The 22119-nt window shown below is 41.8% G+C and overlaps 1 protein-coding gene across 1 annotated transcript in view; it reads left to right on the top strand.

Moving 5' to 3' along the window:
- The window catches only part of LOC122792707 (dynein regulatory complex protein 11-like), a 785298-nt gene that overhangs the window by 579198 nt on the left and 183981 nt on the right, over positions 1-22119 (top strand). Inside the window, exon 4 of the mRNA XM_044060292.1 lies at positions 21676-21867. Within this exon, the coding sequence (XP_043916227.1) occupies positions 21676-21867 (192 nt within the window). The remainder of the gene's footprint in view (positions 1-21675; positions 21868-22119) is intronic.

Below are 22119 nucleotides of genomic sequence, written 5' to 3'. Positions count from 1 at the left end.
TTACCTTGTCACTCTGCTTTTGTTAACAAAGTCATTTCAAATGCACACAGCTCTGTAACAAATCTAGCAAAAAACGTAACTGCTGTCATGTACTTGTTGAAGTCCTGTCTTGATTGCATCCATTTTTGTGATGAAATCAAGTTTGAAATTGACTCTGTTAATTAATAATAATAATAATAATATATCAGTAATATTGTAGGCTTGAGATTCTCCCAAAGATTTCTACCTTAAATGTTTATTTTGCTTGGGAGAACATTAACTCTGGCAATGGTGAGCATCACTGTGCAAACTTTAATAAGAAAACCACTGCAATGACAGCAAGAAATCTGTCTTTTGTAGAAAAAAATACCTTCTGTTTCTTCCTCTGTGTCTTCTGTTTTTACTTCACCTCCAGAAAAAAAGCAGCATTTTACTTGTCAAGACTGTATAGAGATAGAAAAAACAGGATAAAAATAAAAGTGCTCACTTCTGAAATATTTTAAAAAGTCATGCATTAATGATTGGGAATAATGTGACAAATGAACCCACCCTGTTAGGTCAGGTGAGAATATTCAGCTATCTGCAGATGGTTTTGTGGCTTCCTTCCCCTCCCTTTCCCTCCACTGAAACGTCAGAGTCACTTTGTAGTCTATTTTCCCCCACTCTGTGGATGTTCTAGAGGAATACCCTGGAAAGTTACACTATAGGGACTATTCAAAATGGTATCCAGGATGCTTCACTGTCTCTTGTAAAAATGATTTTTTTTCAGAATACCAGTTCCCAGTTATCTAGAAGAATGCTTCCTCTATTTCTTGGTCCTTCTCTTTCTTAGACACCTTAGCTGGTGTGAGGTACTCCTTGGGTTTGGTTTTATCTATCCAAATATCTGGCATCCCTGAGATGCTAGATTCACAGATGTCTGATACTAATGCACATGGTGTGGTAATATCTTTAGAACAGGTGCTTGTTTCGTGGATGACCAAGACCTGCATGCTTGATGGGCAAGTATCAGTATGCTAGATGTCCATATTTTGCCTTCAGTATCTCCTGTGTGTCATCGTGCCAAACCTGTACAAACATACTGCAATTCACTAACATTGTAAGCTACTTTTCATCAGGGAATGTAATATATTCTGCTTCTGGAACTTGTTATAAGAGGAACAGGGCTCCTTGTCTTCCCTTTCATTTTTCAGCTCATTGGCAGATGAGGACGACAATCTGGCATGTGGGTGTCAAACATCTTCTCCTTTAGTGGTAGATAATGAGTCAGAGGAGGAAGGTTCTCTTCTTGTATTCTTCTCCTGAGGGTACTTCCTCTGTGAGACCCTTAATTAGATGAAGGAGCATTATAAATGGGAAGTAAGGAAATGCTCCATTCTGATAAATTAGGTGCTACCCTGTTAATTCTAGAATCTACTATACCTTTGGTTGCTCATCCTATTATAACAGTCTCCAAAGATGATCCTATGACATTTTCTCTTTAGCCAACCTTTCAGACATCTGCGTATGGGGAGACCAGACTGAACAGAGTCCCACAACAGCACAATCTCGTGTATAAAAACCCAGCTGCTGATCCATATTATTAATTTGGATGGGCCTAAGTGATCTAAAAAAATTGTCAGCCCTAAACTGGTAAGAGACAGCAACATTGTAGATAGTGTCAGCAAAAAGGCATACACTTCATTAACCCCTTATTGTTAGGCTATATATTACAGGCCCATATGGTTCAATATCAGGGGAACTTTTATTACAGATTATTTTTTAAGTAAAGTTCTAATTGCTGTTACCACTAAATTAAGTATTACCAAGGTAACCCAAACAGTTGAATAAAATTGTTCTTGCATCACTGATGTATGATATGTCCGAGGTCTCATTCAGAGCTGTACATAATGGTGGTGTTACAGTGAACATACATGATTGCAGACACAGTCCTTTGGTCAAGATGTTATTGAACAGCTGCTGAATGCTGACATTGATCAAACATTTTTTTTAGTCTTCGAGCACAGAAACATAGTCAAAACCTGGAAAAAGCCTTTAATTCTTTCTCTTTAAAAGAAGTTCTTAAGTGGTAAAAAGGCAACGTGCTTCATGTGGAACTCAGATTTCTCAAGCTTCCAACATAAAATTTGAGGTGGATTTCTAACAGGCATCTTTTCCCAGAAGGTATTCCCCACTGTAAAAGAAAGATAAGAAGCCTTCCACTAGAAAATCCCACTTGTCTTAAAAGTATCTTCTGTCAAGGATCAAGGCAGCCATGTAGATTCACCTTCCTTTTTTCATTTCCTTACATTCTGTTAACACCCACACGGCTTTCAGTTCTGCAGTAAAAGTGCATTTCTCTAAAATGTTCTCATATATTTATACCTTCAAGTTTCTGTCATAGCAGTTAAAGTTTTGAAAGGGATTTTTAATTTAAGGCATCCTGTCTGAATTGTATGAAACCTCAACTTTGCAGCTGAAATGTTAACACTAGTATGATGCCTTTCCCAAAGTTAATCCTTTCAGCACTTCTCAAATATCTCTCTTTGAAGACTTTTTTAGAACAGTTATCAGCCAGAAGGATTTTTGAACCAATATCCTTAATTGTAAAAAGCCTAACTTTGTCTCCCACAAGGACAGAGTTTCACTAAAAACTGGTGTTTCCTTTCATCTCTCTGTCTCTCTCTCATATCTCACTGAACAAATCCATGCAACTTCTTACCTAAGCAGTAAAATAACAAGGAAAGAATGTTGTGTATACCACAGGAGTTCACTGAAAAATCTGCTTTTGCATTAAGAAAATAAAATGTCTGAGGCAACCTGATTAGTTCTTTGTGAAGTTCATGACATGAAAACTGGATCATCTCATTATTAAGTAGACCTATTACAAATGGTTAGCTGATTTTATTATCCTCTTTTATAGCAAATAAATCAAGATCTGAAGTAGTTTACTTCATTTGGTCTTCAACCTGTGGGTTATGGATCTCTATCGGATCCGAGCCGGCAACTTTTGCTAGCATGGCTCCAAATGCCTCACCTTATCCATTCCACTGCCATCCATACCCAGATCTTGTTTGCCGCGATTTGCTTCACATCGTGTCTTCTGAGCTCCAACTAGCAGTGGGTTTAAAACTTTCTGTGAGTTGTTAATTTTTCTAAATTTCTCTACAGTTAGGTTAGTATAGGTCCCCTTTCTCCTCCCCTCGATTGGTGCATCGAGTGTAGTGGTTTTTAGGTAGTTAGAGTAGTTTGTTATGTGGTGTAGGTAGTAGCCCCCCCTTCAGTGTTTTCTGTAGACAAGTGTGGTGAGTGGGTGTGTGTGTGTGTTTATTACTTAGAAAGATCTTGCTTGTCTTTTTTCTAAGGCTGTCTTTTTGTTATTTAGGATGGCTGAAAAGCTTGTTTTCAAGTGCTGCACAGAGTGTGGCCATAAGCTATCCCCAGCGGATGGCCACACTCTGTGTGTTTTGTGCTTGGGTGTGGCCCATCTGAGTGTGGATTGTAATATTTGTGCAGGCTTCAACCCCCGCACCCTAAAGGATAGGAACCTCAAAGGTCTTCTTCCAATTCTCTTTCCTCATCTTCGGCTTCGGTCACAGCGGCTGCTGTGGCTGCCTCTCCCTCCTCTCTTCCTCTGGCTTCTCCTCCCTCCCAGGCTGGGACTCAACCTTCTGTACCAAATCTTGTGGTAGTGGAGCAGAAGAGAGGTAGAGAAAGGGAGAGAGAGAGTCAAAGATGAGGGAAAAGAGGAAGAGGACCCCAGACCTCGCTTCTCCAAGCAAGACAGCATGGATCCGTGACTCAATTTGGCTCCGGTCTCCGAGGTTCTCCCCAGAGCCAGAGAAGCCACGTCCAGCCTCTCAGCATTTGGTGCCTCAACCCGCCAGGTCGGAGTCCGTGGCCTCGTCACGGTCCACCTGTTCCATGTCAGATATGAGGCGATTTATCCATACACAGATCCAAATGGGGGTCTTGCCAGCCCCCCTCCCTCTGGAGGGGGGAGCTTGCTTCCTTTCTTTCAACCCATTTTTCCTTCTCCAATCTGACCTTCGGGTTCGGAATACTCTGATCCGAGGTTGGTTTTGGTCAGGGAGTCTGTACCAACAGTACCTGCTTCCTCAATGCTGACAGCTGCCTTTAGCTTTTTGGATCCGACCAGCTCGGATCCAAGCCACTCTCGGAGCCGGAGCTTGGGTGTCGGATCCAAGGAAATGGAACCTTTTTCATCGGCTCCGACTTTGTCGTTCCAGGTTCCCGCCCACGGAGCTCTGTCTACCTCGGGCCCGGCTCTGATTCTTGCTTTGGACCTGGAGAGACTGACCTCCTTATTGGTTTCTCAGGAGGTTCACTCTCCTTTGGCGTTCGATGTGGTAGAAAGGGTTCTCTCCATCAGATCGAGACCCCTGACCTCCCCCTCGGACTCCTACCAGACCCCCTCGGCTCTGTCTATGGTCCCCATTGTCTTACCAGAGGGACAGCCCATGCTTGAAGAACCTCAGATGGTTCCCCCCGAGGAACAAATTGCTTGCGAGTGCCCCCTGGAGAGCCCCACAGAAGATGTGCCCAGCAAGCATATGTGCAAGAGGAGGCACTTGGACTCCGCTGAGTCCCTCACCGAGGACGCAGACTTAGATGATGGAGAGGGTTCCCCAAGGTCACCTCTTGATGATGTCTCCTTTGGAGACATCATGGAGATCCTATGCCAGCGGGGAGGTTGGTCTGCCCCCAAACCTTCTTCTGATGAGTCTGTGTTCAGGGAGGTTTTTGGCATGGGCCCGTCTACTTCCTGGGTGTCCCCTCCCGTGGATCCTTTGGATTTGGTCACCTCGCGGACATGGAAGGAACTGGACACCATGAAACCTATTCCGAAGCGGCCTGATAAACTCCTAAGCCCCACCTATAGATAGGCCATCTTGGAATAAGGGTTCCCCTATGGACACCATGCTGGTAGCAGCGGCCACTAAGAAGGAACTTGCCCAGGAGAGTTCCTTGGTCCACCCTCCTGACCGAGAGTCGTGGATGATGGACTGCCTAGTGAAGCGAGTATACGCTTCATCTACCTTCTCGATTAGGGAGCTGAATTAATTAGCCCATGTCACCAGACGCCAATGCAACCTAGTAAAGGAATTGGAGGAGCCCCCCCTCAAGTCCATGTCACAGGAAGACAAGGCTTTGTTCTCCATGAGGATGGCCACTTTAAAAGCAGTATCGAACACGTCCATGTGACTCCTCTCCCATGCTACGGAAGGAGTGGCTAGGGCAGCTGGGTCCAGTGTGTCCATGACGCGTAATGCCTGGCTCAAGTTATGTCAGTTTTCCGAACCCTTCAAGGCATTGTTTGACAATGTCCCTTATGACTGCTCTACACTCTTCGGTAAGACTATCAAGGAGACATTAGTCCAGAGTGAGAAGGACGAGAAGACACTGTCTGCCATCAGGATCCACTTCTCTAACCCTCAGAGGTCCTTTTCCCAGAACCAGAGAGGTCAAAAGAAGATGTGGTTCCAGAAATCACAGTATTGCTGGGACACTCAGGGCTCTTCTTCCCTTAAAGGCAGAGAGAGACAGAATGGACACCAGCCCAGAGGCAGAGGGGGTCCGCGAAACTTTGGGTCTTGAGAACCTTTCTCGGACAGACCCAGGCAGCAACCCTGAGGGGTTGCCCAACTGCTCTACTCTGGAGGCAGTCGGGGGACGATTGTCCTTGTACCCAGCGGCATGGGAGTCCATAACAGTGGACCGCTGGGTGCTTCAAATCATATCCAGAGGATACTCTGTCCCCTTCTTGGGTTCCCCCATATCGTCCAGACACCACCTGGATGTACCACCCATGCAAAGGGAGATAGCAGCACAGGACATTTCTGAGCTGCTTGGAAAACAAGCCATCGAAACCATCCCCCCAGATCAGTCCAGATCAGGCTTCTACTCCAGGTTCATTTTGGTGCCAAAGAAAACGGGGGACTTAAGATCAATTCTGGACCTATCTACCCTGAACCTGTCAGTTGCCAAAGAGAAGTTCCAGATGGTCATGTTACATTCCATCTTGCCATACCTGCAAGAGAGCAACTGGATGTGCTCGTTAGACCACCAGGATGCTTACTATCACATAAAAATGCACAGAAGCTCCAGGAGGTTCCTCTACTTCTGTCTAGGAGTCAATCGTTACCAATTTCGAGCCTACCCTTTGGTCTTACCGCAGCCCCCAGGGTGTTTACCAAAGTGATGACGGTTGTAGTGGCTCACCTGAGGCTTCAGGGGATTCAGGTCTATCTGTTCCTGGACGACTGGCTCCTCACTGCTCCCACCAGGCGTAGTCTTTCCCAAACCAGGGATTATTTCCTGACACTTGCCCTGCATTTGGGGATTACAATCAACACATCCAAATCTCTCCTAGATCCTGTACAGGTGATAGACTACATTGGTGCCAGGATAGATACTCTTCAGTGCAAAATATTCCTGACCTCAGAGAGTTCACAACCTGAGAATGCATGTCTCCGTGATCTACTGTTCTCATCTTCCAATGGCGGAATCAGTGCTGAGGGCCCAAGGGTCGATGGTGGCAACCATAACTCTTCTCCCATGTGCTCGGTTACATATGAGGATTCTACAGTGGACTCTAGCTGTACAATGGTCCCTGTTGGAACTGCCATTGACATATCCAATTCAACTCAGTCGAGTCTGTCGGTTGTCCCTCATATGGTGGATGAGCTCTCTGGACATTTTGGAGGGACAACCCTTTGTTCCAGCCCCGGCCCAAACCACAGTTACCACGGATGCCTCCCAACTCGGGTGGGGGGGCATTGTTCGGGCAGGATAGTCCAAGGCCTGTGGTCCCCCATAGAGACCAGCTTGCATATAAATGTCCTAGAGATGAGGGTGGTCCTTCTAGCATTGCAGACCCTTCATACCTTTCTTCCTCTGGGAACGATTGCAATCCAGTCAGACAACATGTCAGTGGTCTGGTATATCAACAAACAGGGAGGGACCAGATCTTACCCCCTTTGTCACGAGCCCATGAGAGTGTGGGAATGGGTGATCTCCACCGGTCACTTTCTCATCGCAACGCACATTCCGGGACGGTCGAACATCCTAGCAGACAGGCTAAGTCAGACCATTCTGATGCCTTACAAGTTGCCTCTGAATCTGTCAGTAGCGGAACAGATCTTCAGCGAGTGGGGTCTCTTCGCATCTCCTTCCAACGCAAAGTGCAGCAAGTTTTTTGCTCTGAACCCCCTGCCGGGGGAGTCCCCCAGAGATGCTCTAGTTCATGCTTGGCCTCCCAGTCTTCTGTATGCTTACCCCCTGGCGCTTCTCATTCCGAGGTTTCTACAGAAAGCTTGTGGACTGGGGAGCAAGGTGATCCTCATTGCCCCATTCTGGCCTCGCCAGGTATGGTTTCCCTTCCTTTGAACTCATCTTTTGGCTCCACCTTGGATCCTAGGTCCCATTCAGGATTTAATTTCACACCCTTTGGGGATGCCTCATCTGAGTCTGGACAGCCTGAAGCTCACAGCTTGGCTGCTCTAGTTCCCTTGATTGCTAGGACTCCCGGACTATCCTCCTCAGTTGGATCTATTTTGGTAGCTGCTCATAAGTCTTCGACCAGGAAGGTTTATTGCAGCAAGTAGAAATGTTTTTCTTTCTGGGCCTCTCAAAGGAGTTTAGACCCTTTCATGGCTCCTATTTTCATCATTCTTAATTTTCTAGCTGATATTTTTCAACACGGAGCTAGTTCTTCTACTGTCAAAGTTCAATTGGCTGCCATTTCTCATTTTCATGTCGGCGAGAATTCTACCTCCTTAACCTTTTCCAGACTGCGTAAAGCCTTTATCAAAGGCACCTTTTTGTTTCACCCCCCCCCCCTCCGTCAAAGATCTTGTTCCCCCATGGGACCTTGCTATGGTCCTTCAAGGTTTGGTTGCTCCGCCTTTCGAGCCAGCCACGACTGCAGATCTAAAATTTTTATCTTGGAAAACAGCTTTTCTGGTGGCTATTACCTTTGCAAGAAGGGTTTCAGAATTACAGGCCTTGTCCATCAAAATTCCGTACATGATTTTTCACAAAGATAGGGTTTCCCTTCAAACTAATCCATCCTTTCTTCCTAAGGTGGCATCAAAAGTTAGTATCAATCAGACTATCAATTTACCTGTGTTTTTCCTAATTTTACGAACAAGATGGAATACAAAGTCCACATGTTGGATGTTCATAGACAGCTGCGATTCTATTTACACAGGACAAAAATTTCTATAAATCTGATCAATTGTTTGTATCCTTCTATAAACCCTTCTTGGGGAAACCTATCTCCAAGGTCACTATAGCTAGATGGATTTCTTCATGCATCCTGCAGGTCTATAAGGACAAGAGACATGTCTCCTCCAGGTCAGGTGAAAGTTCATTCCACTAGGTCCATGGCTACATCTGCCGCCTTTTGGTCTAGAGTGTCTTTGGATGATATTTGTTCTGCAGCTACTTGGTCCTTATCTCATACATTTATTTCTCATTACAAACTGGATTTGACTTCCAGAAGGAGAGCATCCATTGGTTCTGTGGTGCTCTGGAATATCCTTCCATGAGGGCTACCCAAGAGTTTAGTAGCTGTGGACTCTGTCCCACAGGTTGAAGACCAAATGAAGTAAACTACTTCAGATAAAGAAGTTATGTACTCACCATAACGTTCCATCTGAGTAGTTGTACTTCATTTGTCTTCAACCGTCCCTTCCTCCTTCCCCCCGGACCTTGGCGCATGATCAGCCTACAGGCTGCAGTATAGGTCACAAGTATATCTTGTGGCCTATACTCCTAACTTTTTTGAACAGGGCAGTCAGAATTCCTTCCATCAGGTCTGCAGAGTCCACAGTGTCGTATTTGAAAACTTTCTCTACTTAAATTACCTTTGAGGCTGCTACTTGCTTTGGCTGTCTTTCAGTGTAGTTGTAAGAAAATACTCATCATAATAACAGATGTTCACATACAGAATGATTGCTGAGGGAAATGTTTCCTACCCTGATTCCTGCAATAAGATCATCTTATTTATGGTCTTTTGTTTTTTATAAATAATTAGATCCATACCTCTTATTATACTAGGTGATATTTAGCATTTTGTAAAGTATGTATTTGATTATTGTAGCAATAATCCATAAATTTGTGTGGGTAATGCAGGATTTCCCCACAGCTGACATCGTTTGATCACAAAGGTAATATATTCCCTTTGTACATAATGTCATTGTATAAACAGACTTTAATGTCCTTCTGCTGACTCCTTGTAGTCTGTGGCATGCAGGATATCTACATTGCATGCGCTAGGCAAGTAAGTCCCTCCAAAGTACATTGAAGCTTCTACTTTTTTTTTTTTCTTAAAAGGTAATTAGGAATCTCTGATGGTGCCTTCTTTGTGGTGTCTGTATTTTCTTGCTTTAGACAGGTGCTGCACAGTATGATGACGTGCCTTCTCTGCAGTGTGTATGTGTTCTTGGTATTATTTATATGAGCACAGAGAGCACTGAGAACCATGAGTTTTTCTGCTCCAGAGGGAAATTAGTCTCCACTTATCAACATAAAGAAAGTGATTTTTAGTCAGACTTCTACTGTTGGGATCACTCTATTTACAGTTCTGGTTAGGCTGTCCAGTCTCCATGCAAATTTTTGAAGAGAAAAAACAGAAGCTAGCTGTTTGTGTGTGTAACAATATATTTCTAATTTAATGCAGGATTGACTGACGTAAGAGTGAACATATGTATGTGTTTGTGTGAAAGGTAGGAGGTATACCTTTCACCTGTCCATGACATTAAAGGTTGTTGACAACTTTTACATTGCATTTTCTCTGCTGATTAATAAATTCTGTTTATTGTTTTATTAATGGAGAATACTGGAATAGAAAATCTGGTCACTCAAGAAGACTTCAGCAGCAGGACTTTTTTTCTATTGGGATATGCTCAGTTTATAACAGGCATATTAATTGGGCTGTCCAATCAGAGTGCACATTTTTCAATCATTAAAAGCATTTATTGTATAACCATTTCTTTATTATAGCTTTCTGGTATTATTTTTTTATATTTTTGGTATTTATTACTGCCTAATCTTAGGCCCTTTGCTTTTTATTTATTTTATGTATTTCAAGCTTTTTGATCTTCCCTAAAAACATTGACTGATAAGCTATTTGTGCTCGTTTTGTGTGTGTGTGGTCCAGAAAACAACAGCATTAGATTGTGAGGTGCACTATATCTTATACCTGGGCTTCCTCTAACAAATGAGACTGCATTTCACTGCTTACAAAAAAATTGGGATGACATTCTTCGGTCAGATGATTCTAATTGACATAATTCTGTCAACAGTGATCCTATATTTGAACATCTAGTTTTATGGGTCACACGCTATATATATACATATATATATATATATATATATATATATATATATATATACACACACACGTATACACACACACACACCCATTACTTCTCAGCTTCTTCCCACTGATATGATTTATAATGCAAGCAGGCTTTGTACCTACTGTGTCAGCTTCATACCTTTGCTCCTACTGTGTCAGTTGGCACCTGACCCTACCAAAGGAGTGATATTTGTGAAGGAGACTTGCAACGCAACACAGAAACATTTCCGTCATGCCCAGTTTGAAATGGATTTGAGCTTGGATAAGCATTTTTATACACTGCCCACTATAAGTTTTATTTAGATATACAGTGGTCTACATTGATTACCTGTCCTTATCAAAGCACACTCAGCCTACTACAACTAGTGTACCACTGCCCTATGTATTTCTGTTACATGTGAATAAGTACTGTTGTTCAAGAAGTGTTTTTGTAGGGTGGCTGAGCCTCATTGTTTCCTCTCCAAACATTGGGCTCTGCCCTCACATCCCCAGTGTCCATATATACTACTTTCATGACTGAACATTTTACCCTGTTGTGTGTGTGTGTTTGTGCTAGTCAGTTGGAGCTGTAGGACAGTGCTGTCAGTTATATTTATTTATTTACTGACATTTGATTAATGGGAAAGTCTGACTGTGTAGGATCCCATTCTCAGTGGAGGTCCGGGAAAAAAGCTCCAAAGTATTTACAAAGCATTTTACGAACAATATTTTTAGTCTTTAAAAATAATGCATAAAACAACTACAGCTTAAATAATTATACCAAATTAGACATAATATGAAATCTGGGAATTTGGGAATCTTGAGGCAATGTTACAACTGCCTCATGTACACAGACAACCCTCTCCTCCTCCCAACAAATTTCAACACATGTAAGAGATGCAACCATATAGCCAAACTGGAGGCTAAGCTCTCTCAACTCAGTACTGGCATAACCAGTCAGGAGGAGAAGGAAACCACACTCACTACAATTCCAGTCTCACATAGACCTACCACGACAACAAACCAAACACATAAACACACAAAAACATACTCGGAGGCTCTAAATAAAAATCTGCCTAAGCAGCAGAGACCTCCAAAGCAGACACCCAAGCAACCGCTACCCCAAAACAAAACACGTGCACCACATAGCTCACAAAGCCAGTGTGCCGAACAGTCACAGCCATTAAGGCTAAACAACACACCTGATACACTTGTAATAGGTGACTCCATCATCAGGCACACTGACGCCCCGCCACCAGGCTGAACAAGGAGAAGGTCATGGTGAGCTGCCTGTCGGCGCTAGGATCCGTCACATAACACAAGCACTCAGGTCACTCCAAGGCAAGTACAAATATGACTCAGTCATTGTCCATGCTGGTGTGAATGACCTGAGACGTACCTCCCTGGACTACATGAAAAGAGACATAGAGGAGCTCTCTGAGCATGTAGCCCAGGCTGGTATGACCCTGACCTTGAGTAGCATCTTACCCTCACCAAGAATGATGCCACAATATGAAGACAAGATGATCAATTTCAACAATTGGCTTAAGTGTTGGTGTCATTCAAAGGGGATCCAATGCCTGTCAGCCTGGGATGACATGCTCGACAAGCCACGATGCTTCGCTAGGGACGGCTTGCACCTGTCACCCCTGGGCTTTCGGATATTGGCAAAGGCTCTTGCTACCCCCATAGTGCCTTTTTTAGGCAAGGCTCAGAAGACAAACCCACCTCCATAGGTATCACAAGGGGTAAGAAACTTAGAGTAATGCTGCTCAGCGCCAGAAGTCTAAACCTCAAGATGCACACTCAACTCTCCTTAGCATGGAGAACATCTATATCTGTGCAGTAACAGAAACCTGGTTCAAGGCTCCCGAGAGCACCCCAGCACTACCAGGTTATACCTCATACCATGCTTTTCGGCCCCAAAACTTGGACCAAACCACAAAAGGAGGGGGAGTATCAATATTCACAAAGATACCCACACCTCCAGGTTGGTGGCACAGCACGAAGCATCAGAGACTATCCATGTGCAACTAACTGTGGGTAAAACTGCCTTCCAGTTTATAGCCTGCTACAGACCACCCTCCCAAACACAGGAACCCCACTTGGCCTTCCTGAGAATACTGGAAAATATGAAGGTCTCTCCAAACACCATTATATTGGGCGACTTCAACTACCCAAACATTGACTGGGAGCATTACTCTAGCTCCAACACCCTAGCCCAAAGGTTCCTAGAATTTATAAACTCAAATGCTATGGAACAACTTGTTACCACTCCCACAAGAGGGGAAAACATACTGGACCTGATCATCACCAACATGGGGACACTATGCTCCAGACCAGAAGTGTATCCCTCACTGGTAAGATCAGACCATAAACTAATCTCACTGGATATTCACATCCCGACCCCACCCCTGCCCAGAAAACCACAGTGAAAAACTTCTCTAAAGCAAATTTCACACGCCTCAAAACCGAGGCGAAATCCTTCAAAGCCCCCGGGCCTGTGGAAAATACTGCCCAGACCGCAGAATCCTTTATAAACGCATTCTATGAACACCTTCAGGAATGCATGGATCATGCAATCCCAAATAAAACCAAGACCCAATCCTCCAAAGGCAGACGCCCTGTCTGGTGGACCCCAGCCATAAACAAACTATACAATAGAAGGAGGAAGTTACTACATGATAGAGCAAAATCCCAAAAGGGAAGGCATCTCTGATTAGTATTAGCAAAAACTACGGGCACTCATAAAATCGCCTAAGGCCAGCTTCGAGAGAAAAATTGCACAGGACACTAAGGATAATCACAAGGCTTTCTTTAGTTATGTTAGGAACCTGGGTGGGAATTCCCAGATATGCTCAGAATTAGTCCAAAATGACAAAAATACACCGAGCCCACAGACATTGTCAACATCCTAGCTGACAGGTTCAGTGCACACTTCTCCCTCTCCCCACCAAAAGGGCAAATATCTACCCCAACAGAGTGCTGCCCCCTGACATCTCAGATGCTCAGGTAAGAGCCGCCTCTCCAAAGCAAAAACACAGCATCAATGGGACCAGATGGTGTCCCGGCTGCATCCTACATGAACTCCAAGAAGAGCTAAACCCAAACATAAAACTACTGTTCAATCTTAGCCTTACTACAGGATATGTACCCAAAGAGTGGCGTACAGCAACAGTGGTCCCTCTCCACAAAGGTGGTGCCTCAACGGATCCTGGAAACTATCGCCCATAAGCCTGACTAGCTTGGTCTGCAAAGCTATGGAAAGGATCATCATGGACCTCATAAATAAAGATATTGGGGACCTACAGACACTGGATCCTACCCAGTTTGGCTTTGTTAAGGGCAGATCCTGCCTCTTAAACCTGGTCGATTTCTTTGAAACAGTCACCAAGGCCATTGACGAGGGAAGGTGGTCCACACAGCCTACCTGGACCTCGCAAAGCCTTCGATACAATACCCCACTGGCATTATAGATAAGCTCACCAGCTTAAATATAAACCCCTATGTCACTAGATGGGTTGCAAACTGGCTCAAGGACAGAACCCACATGGTTAGAATTGCTGGAGCTATGTCAGACTCCAAACCAGTTACAAGTGGCGTCCCACAAGGCTCAGTCCTAGGACCTTTCTTGTTCGGTATATATTTCTCGGCGGTACAGGCCAACACGGAAGGACTGTGGCTGACCAAGTTCGCAGATGACTGCAAACTGGGTGCTATAATCAACTCTCCAGCCGACACAAGCATTCTCCAAACGGGCCTCATAGAAATAGACAACTGGTGCCAGAACCATGGCCTCAAGCTAACGCCAAAAAGTGTATAGTCATCCCCTTTGGCAAAAACAAAGTGCCCACAAATTACCACATAGGTGGTAATCCATTAAGTACAGAAGAAGTCATTAGGGACCTGGGGACCCAAGTTGATAGCAATCTCTCATTTGACAACCATGTGGCCAAAGTGGTTAGAAAAACATTTTATATAGCCCACCTAATCATGAAGGGATTCACATCTAGATCAGGGAGGTCATCGTACCTCTTTACTCATCCCTCATCAGGCCCATAATTGAGTACAATGCCCCTTTGGGATGTATTTTACCAGACACCTGCAGCAACTGGAAAGACCCCAAAAGTACCTCACCAAGAGGATCAAAGGGCTCAAACAGATGCCATATGCTGCCCGGTTAAAGAAACTCCAGCTCTACTCAGTGGCATACCGCCTGCTCAGAGGCGATCTGTGCCTGACGATAAAGCCATGTCCAACCCGGAATTAATGGACATGCTGCACCTCAGAAAATCCAAATCCCATCGAGCTGACTTGAACCTCAGCACTGAAATAAATAGGACATGCTGGAGGGACAGATTCATAACCCAGAGGCTCCCTTCACTCTGGAATAAAATCCCAGTCCAGGTTAGGCAGAGTCCCACATTGACTCTCTTCAAGAGGAATCTTGATGAGTGGATGGGAGATCATAGGTTTACCCCGGCTATCACTTCTGTGTCACTGTTAGACAGAGGCACAGTATACTAACCTCAAAAAAAGGCATAGCAAAATTAATTTAAAATGGGTGGCGAAAGCCAAACACACTCTGGCTAGGCTTATAAATGCCCTAGGGCAGATAGCCTAGTATGAACCTATGAACCTATGAACATTGGTTACGAATAAATACAAGTTATATGCTAGTGATTTAACAGAGAAATTTTAGCCAGTTTATAGAGAAATTCAAGGTAAGCTAACAGGAACTGCAATACAAATTGAGAGAAAAGCAGGCTTATGGTATATTTAGAGAGAAAGCCAGGGGAGATAAATTGATAGAAGTAAGGAAGTGTGTGAAGAAGGGAGAGTAAGGAGATGTAAGGTACGAATAGGTATTTGTTCACGTTTAGGGATATAGTTTATCCTTGTGTTGAGCAAGAACAGAGTCAGCTTTTGGCTAGGAAGTAATTCAGAATGGTTTTGAAGGATGGGAGGGAGGGTATTGACCTCAAGGATAGATGTAAGGAGTTCCAGGCCTTAGCAACATAGTACAAGTACAGACAAATCCCAGCAGATTTGATAGGCTTGTGAACAGACAGGAGATTTTGGTCATTGGATTGTAATGACCAACTGGGAACACAGTTGTGTAGAATATTATTTAATGCTGGACAAGTAGGTGGATTCTGGGTAATTTTATAGGTGGTAAGAAGCTGTGTGTATATGTTAGTTGGTGGGGTAGTTCCAACCAGTTTAGGTTTTTCAGTATTATAAAGTGTTGGGTTCTGAAAGGGGTATTTACTGAAACTTTAGCAACTTTGGTACAGCATTGTCAGGTTTTGATTTTTGTGATGCCTGAAGGTTAGTAAGGATTGGAGCAGCATAAAGAAGGGTGGGGAGGAGATAGGTCATGGGAAGTGTAGCTTTAGCTGTGTTGGTGAGAAATTTTTTGGCTCTCTAAAGCATCCCTAGTTTTTGATGAGTTTTTCTTAAGCAGTTTTGCATATGCAGATCAAATTTAAGATTATCATCCACTATCATCCCTAATAATTTGCTATGAAAAGTGACTTCAGTGGTTGTTGTCAAGAGAGAGGACTTTAAATTTTGTTTTTTCATAGGGGAGGGATTTGGAGAAAAGGGCGACCGTGGTGGTGCAGCGGTTAGCGTTGCTGCCTCGCAGCAAGAAGTTCTCCGGTTCAATCCTCGGCTGGGGTGCCTTCTGTGTGGAGTCTGCATGTCCTCCCTGTGGTCGCGTGGGTTTCCTCCGGGTGCTCCGGTTTCCTCCCACATCCCAAAGACATGCTGTAGGTGGATTGGACACACTAAATTGGCCCTAGGCATGAGTGTGTGCATGTGTGTGCCTTCTGTGGAAGGTTGGGCACCGGGCTGGCAACTGTAAAACTCCACTGCCAATCATGAGCGGACAGGTGATTTGCTGTGGTGACCTGTAACTGGGAAAAGCCGAAAGAAGAAGAAGCAGGGATTTGGAGAAAAGGTAGTAGGTTTTTTTTTTTTTTTTTTTTTTTTTTAGGGTTTAGAATGAATTATGAGTTATAAAGCCTTGTTTCAGTTGCTGTTAAAACTTCCTGAGTAGTTTTTATGGAGGTGTCCTGCTGCTGCCTTGAATTAAATCATTGTTTTATCACTCTGAAGTTCCAGTTTTTTATTTCTTTGTATTATCTACTGGAACTCCTGGTGCTTGTGTGAGGATTTTGGAGGTTTGCCACATTGTCAGATGTGGAAATGAGTCATTTGTGTATTATATTAAAGAGGCCTGTTGTATAGGTGTGTGATGGGTGTTGGTTAGAATGTTAAAGAGGACGGTACTAAGGATAGGTGACTGGGAGGTATGGAGAAGGGGGTGGAGTACCATTTTACTGATTAACACCTATTGGACAGGTAGATTTTGAACCATAGAAGAGTGGGCTGAAACAGACCTAATCAGGACATTTGAAGTAGAAATTTGCTGTGTTGAACTGTGCCAAAGGCTTTAGACAAGTCTAGAAAAAAGGAGGAGACTAATTTGCCATTATTTCTAGCTTTATTAACAGTATCTATATAGATTAGAAGTGCAGTATTAGTACTATGAAAAGGATGGAAGCCATGTTGCATGGGTGATAGGAGTTAATCCTGCAGGTGATAGTTTAGCAACTGTTTTTGAATACATTTTTCAAGTATTTTGAAGGGGGTTGGTAAGATTACTATAGGTCTAAAGTTAGTAATGTCTGTTGAGTTTCCTCCTTTGTCCAGAGAGATAATGTGTGAGTTTTTTCCAGAGTAATGGAATGTGGCGTTTCTGGACTGACCTATTTATAAGGATTGAGACAGAGTAGGCAATGCTGTTAGCTGCTCTTTTAAGGTATTCACTTGTAAGACAATCAGATGAAGTAGAGCATTGTATGAGTTTGTTTAAGAGTAGTTTTATAAAGGATGTTAGCACAGGTTTGAAGGTGAAAGTGGATGTGGTGATACATGGCTGCTGGTCAGGTTAGAATTAAATGTTGGGGAATCCTTAATTAGAGAAGCTGTACTATCTGTGAAATAAGAGATGAAATGTACTGTGATTTCGAGTGATGAGTTATTTGGAGAAGGATTAGGGTTGAATTTAATGCCAGAATGCAATATTTCTTTAATGGCTGTCCAGAAATTTTACAGTTGTGGTTTATTATTATTCAGAAAGTTATTATAGTATAATTTTTTATCTTCATTAATTTGCTTTATAGTATGATTGCAAAGCATTCTGAAGTTTTCAAGATATTGTAGTGTTTTATGTTTTTCCATGCTTGTTCTTTGTCCAGTATTAGCATTGTACTCTTTTTGGATTGACAAATTGCATTATTTGTATTTAGTCTCTTCCTTCTGGGAGGTTCAAGGCTATTCAAGATATTCAGGAAAGTTGTATTGAATTAATTTACAACATCATCAAAGAGTAGGATTTTTAGAAAGTTCCGGTTAATAGATGGCAGGTTAGTAATGAGAAATTCTGAGTTAAACTTGGAGATGTTGCATGTTGTTTTATAAACATTCTGTTTAAGAGGGTGTGTTTGACCCTTGTATCATCTTTATGGCATTTTTGGCCTATCAGTTTTTGTGATTTTTGTGGACTACTATTTCCTTCTACAGTGGGGGGTCTCATCCCCCTGAACCTGGCCTAGCCCCATTTTAGGAATGTTTCTGTATAATGAGGATTCTACACTGTCATTTTTTCCAGTCCTGGCACCAGTGTGCCTACCTGGATTGGGCACTTTTTTATCCTGGGTCTTGTGCACCCAGCTGTCTTTTTTACTTTTTAACCTACTGCTGTCCATGATATATGCTATATAAAATACAGTCTGTATATGAGTGTCATGTTGGTGAGATTTTGTGAAAAACAGCAACAACAACACCTTGTGAAGGTACTCTATAAACCAGTTAGTCCAAAACCAAGAAAACCCAAAAATGGTAGGAAGCTCAGATAACCGGTTGGAAAACAATGAAAGCTACTTTATTCCACAGAATGAAAACAATCAAAGCTACTGTCATTGGTTGTTTATGGCACATGGTGCATCTGCATTTCATATTTAAAAGTTGTATGTCTATTATAATGGCAGTTCTGATGAAGTCTTTAGGGTGAAGACAAAACCGCTTAACTGCTGTATTCTGTGGAATAAGCTGGCTTCGATTGTTTTCCAACCGGTTTTCTGAGGTTCCTTCCTTCCTTCCTTTTGTTTTTTGTGAAGATACTCACCAAGACTTGAGGATGAATTCAATTCCAGCAATACTACTCTCCTTTGCTTGCTAATTTATCAACTCTCCATTTAGATCCGCATCATTCCATTCAGGGTAGTAATGAACACTTCTGAGATAAACTTGGAAAGGTTGCATGTTGTTTAATAAACATGCTGTTTAAGTGGCTTTGTGAGATGTCTGGTTGTATAGACTGGGAGATGATCACTGAGACAGACATTGTACCAGAGGTGGTGAATTTGCTAGTGTCTGATAGTACAATTCAGTCTAATAGTTAATTTGAAGTGAATGTGCGGGGATATTAATTAGCTGTGTGAAACCAAATAAGTTCACACTAGATGTAGGGGAGTTTATGTCCACCCAACTGACATTTGCATCACATAGTATTTTTTCTTGTGGAATTGTTGTGGATAGCCAATGTAGAATATCTTCCAGTATAGTTATGTTGTCACCACAAGGGATTTAAAGAAAAGTAATACGTTTGTATATAATTACTTAATTTCAGGAAAGTAACAAGAAGCTTACTGAATTGAATTTTGGTATTGATTTGTGGAAATGCAGTGGTAGTTATTCCACTCTCAGGTCAAATTATTACAGAAAGTAATCAGTTTATAGCCAATACAAAAAAATAAAGCAAGTACTAGTTTATATATTTTTAAGAGCAGCCTGGTCACTTATTATGGGGACAAGTGTTTTGGTATGTTGGCAGGCTAATAGTACATTAATCCCTGTGCTTGAAATATTTGTATGCATGTATGTAATACAAAGCAATTAACAGAGAGGTACAAAGTAGAACAGGTTTTCTTTCATTTCCTGAATGTGGAAGCCTGTCAGCCAGGAAAACTAAGCAACTAGTATATACAATGTAAACTGTTGGTCATGAGAAAGGACAGTGGCCAACTTAGTAAGTGGGCCTTAGAGTCCATGAACTGTTCTTTTGGAAAGGGGATGTTGAAGCCAATTTCCAGCATGGATAAGTACTTGACTAGTTGAAATGAACATGCAACAATGTTCTTCAAGTTAAATTTCCTTACATTATACAAAGACAAAATTCTCAGTGAAAATACTTGGAAGTTGGCCCTTATGGCAGAGCTCCTGCAGTATCAGGGTCAGATGTAGTGACCACAGGCTCCTGACTGTGAAGTAAGTTGGTAAGTGAGTGAAAGAGGAGAGAATTTTGAAGGAATATAAGGAATAAAATAAACTACGCACACACGTGTGTGTGTGTGTGTGTGTGTGTGTGTGTGTGTGTGTGTGTGTGTGTGTGTGTGTGTGTACTTAATTTTGTGCTTATAATTTAATAATCAATGCACTGATTTTAATTGTACAATATAACCTTCGTAAAATGAGAGGTGTTGACTAATTCTGCTTTCATAATGAATTCAATCATTGGCAAAAGGAAATCAAGCAATATAATGACTGATTTTCATGTGCTAAAGCCCATTTGCTATAATGTCTGGTAGAATCTGTACCTCAGAGAAAATACTTTTACATTCGGTATCTCATATAACTATAATCTTTTTCTTGTAGTTTTGGTTCTGTAAGGACAGGTATTATTCCCAGTACAAATCTCCTCCTTCTATTCCTGTTCCTATGAGAATACTTTATTGTGCAAGAGTATCCCATTAATTCCAGTCTATGCTTCTAAGGTTTTCTTGCCTATCTCGTGAAAACTTTCTTATAATCAGTGTTTGGAAGGCATAATAAGTTTCTATTGTTCCTTTCCCAATATACAGACCTTTTTAAGAAAATAACTGTTTGGTCAGGTTGTATTTTTGGCTAGGCAAATTTATTACCATACAATTTTTTTTGTTGCTGTCAAGCAGTTTTGGAGTATTTCCCCCATTTACATGGCTGATGTCACTAATAATCCTTTGTTGTGGTGCATATCTGTACTCGATTAGCCTTCTGTCAGACTGTAGATGTTTTTTGTTGTTTTTTGTTTTTTTTTGTGAAACTTTAGGTCTTCTACAATTACACAGATTTATCTCTCTCATTATACTTCCTACTACCCCCCCCAAAAAAAAAAAAAAACTATTCATATGTTCCTCATGCTTAAACTAAACTTTTCTTGCATATACATTTTTGAAAGTTGAAGTTACCCTTAAGAAAGACTTACTCTTCAGCACCAGTGACCTGGTACCTTGGTGTTTCCCAAAATCTTGTCATGGTCAACGATGCAATTTAACCTTTTATCATATGGATGGGATGATCCTATTTTCCTATCCCATCTTATTATATCCTATCCTTTCTTATTCTAGTCTATCCTACAATATCCTATTCTATATTTCTTTCAACAAGGGTAGTATCAGAATTCATTTTCAGTTATTCCACAATTTTTATATTCTACTTTGCTTTCTTACAGTAAGTAGTTGAGTATATTCTGTACTTATTTCTTGTCTTGGGCGTTTTTGGGTTTTTCCTGATAGGTAATTCCAAGTAGAATGTTGAACAATCTTTACCTCTGCTAGTTACAGTAAAAAAATCGGCCCCACTGTGATTGTGGATTGTTGACTGCAATGCTTTTCCTCAGGACAGCAGTTTAGGATTCTCTGCTAACTACACTGCAGTATTATCTAGTAAATGAGGTTTGCATTGTGCTCATATCAGACTTCATGATATAGTAACACTGAGAACAACATATAGTTTTGATAAAAACTGTATCCTAATTGTGCATGTCAGGTGCTACATTTCGAGGATAGTCCTTAAAGGGTTTGTCATCTAGATGGAAATCCTTCTTTATTTGTGAGGCTTTTTTTCCTACAAACAATTGATGAAAAATTGATCCAAGAAATGTATTACAGTTTTATTACTTATGTGTTTTCTGATCCTTTTGAATTGTTTTTGATATTTCCATATTGTCACTATCTTATTGCCTCTCATATGATAACCTGCAAATTGATTTTACATCATACACGGGGCAGAGGAGGCCATCATAGTAAAGAATATATGCAGACTATAATTTATAGTGAATCTCATGAAAACATTAAGAGCTTCATTTACATGGTAAGTAATATATTCTATTTTTCTTAAAAGAATACTTTAGGATCTAGTATTTCAAGCCTTCTAAAATTAGCCAAGATACTGTATTCCTTTTGGTTCATTCACATTTGGCTTAAAATGCGACTAATCTAAATTTGATTTTGATATTTTAGAAGAAAACAGTGAAACCTTTATCAATAGAGGAAGCTATCAAGATTATTCAAATTGCAGAACGAGCTCGACAAGGTCATTTGAGAGCCCGCTTTATGAAAGAAATACGACTAGAAGAACTCAGGGAGCAGCGGGCAAAAGAACGTGCCACAATAACTTTGGATTCTGTCCTTGCAGCAATTCGCATTCAAAAGGTAGGATGCCTTCACTCTTCTTATAGAGATCATTCAGTATACAGAATAATTAACTGCTGTAAATATTTGAAGCATCCTTTTGATAGTATAAGGTTTTGTTTTTGCAGCTTTTAGACATTTGCAACAGCAGTGAAATGATTGTTTAAAATACATAGCACGCTTGCCTTCTCAAGTTGTGTAAGCTGCTGTCATTGTAAAGTCATCCTTTTTGGCTTGGAATTCATATCACAGCTAGTTACAGCACAAGCCATC

The sequence above is a fragment of the Protopterus annectens genome, chromosome 2.part0, assembly GCF_019279795.1.
Source record: "Protopterus annectens isolate FY-2018-M chromosome 2.part0, PAN1.0, whole genome shotgun sequence".
In the NCBI taxonomy this organism is placed as follows: Eukaryota; Metazoa; Chordata; order Ceratodontiformes; family Protopteridae; genus Protopterus; species Protopterus annectens.
Note: the sequence above shows the minus strand (reverse complement) of the source record. Positions and strands in the feature narration are given on the sequence as shown.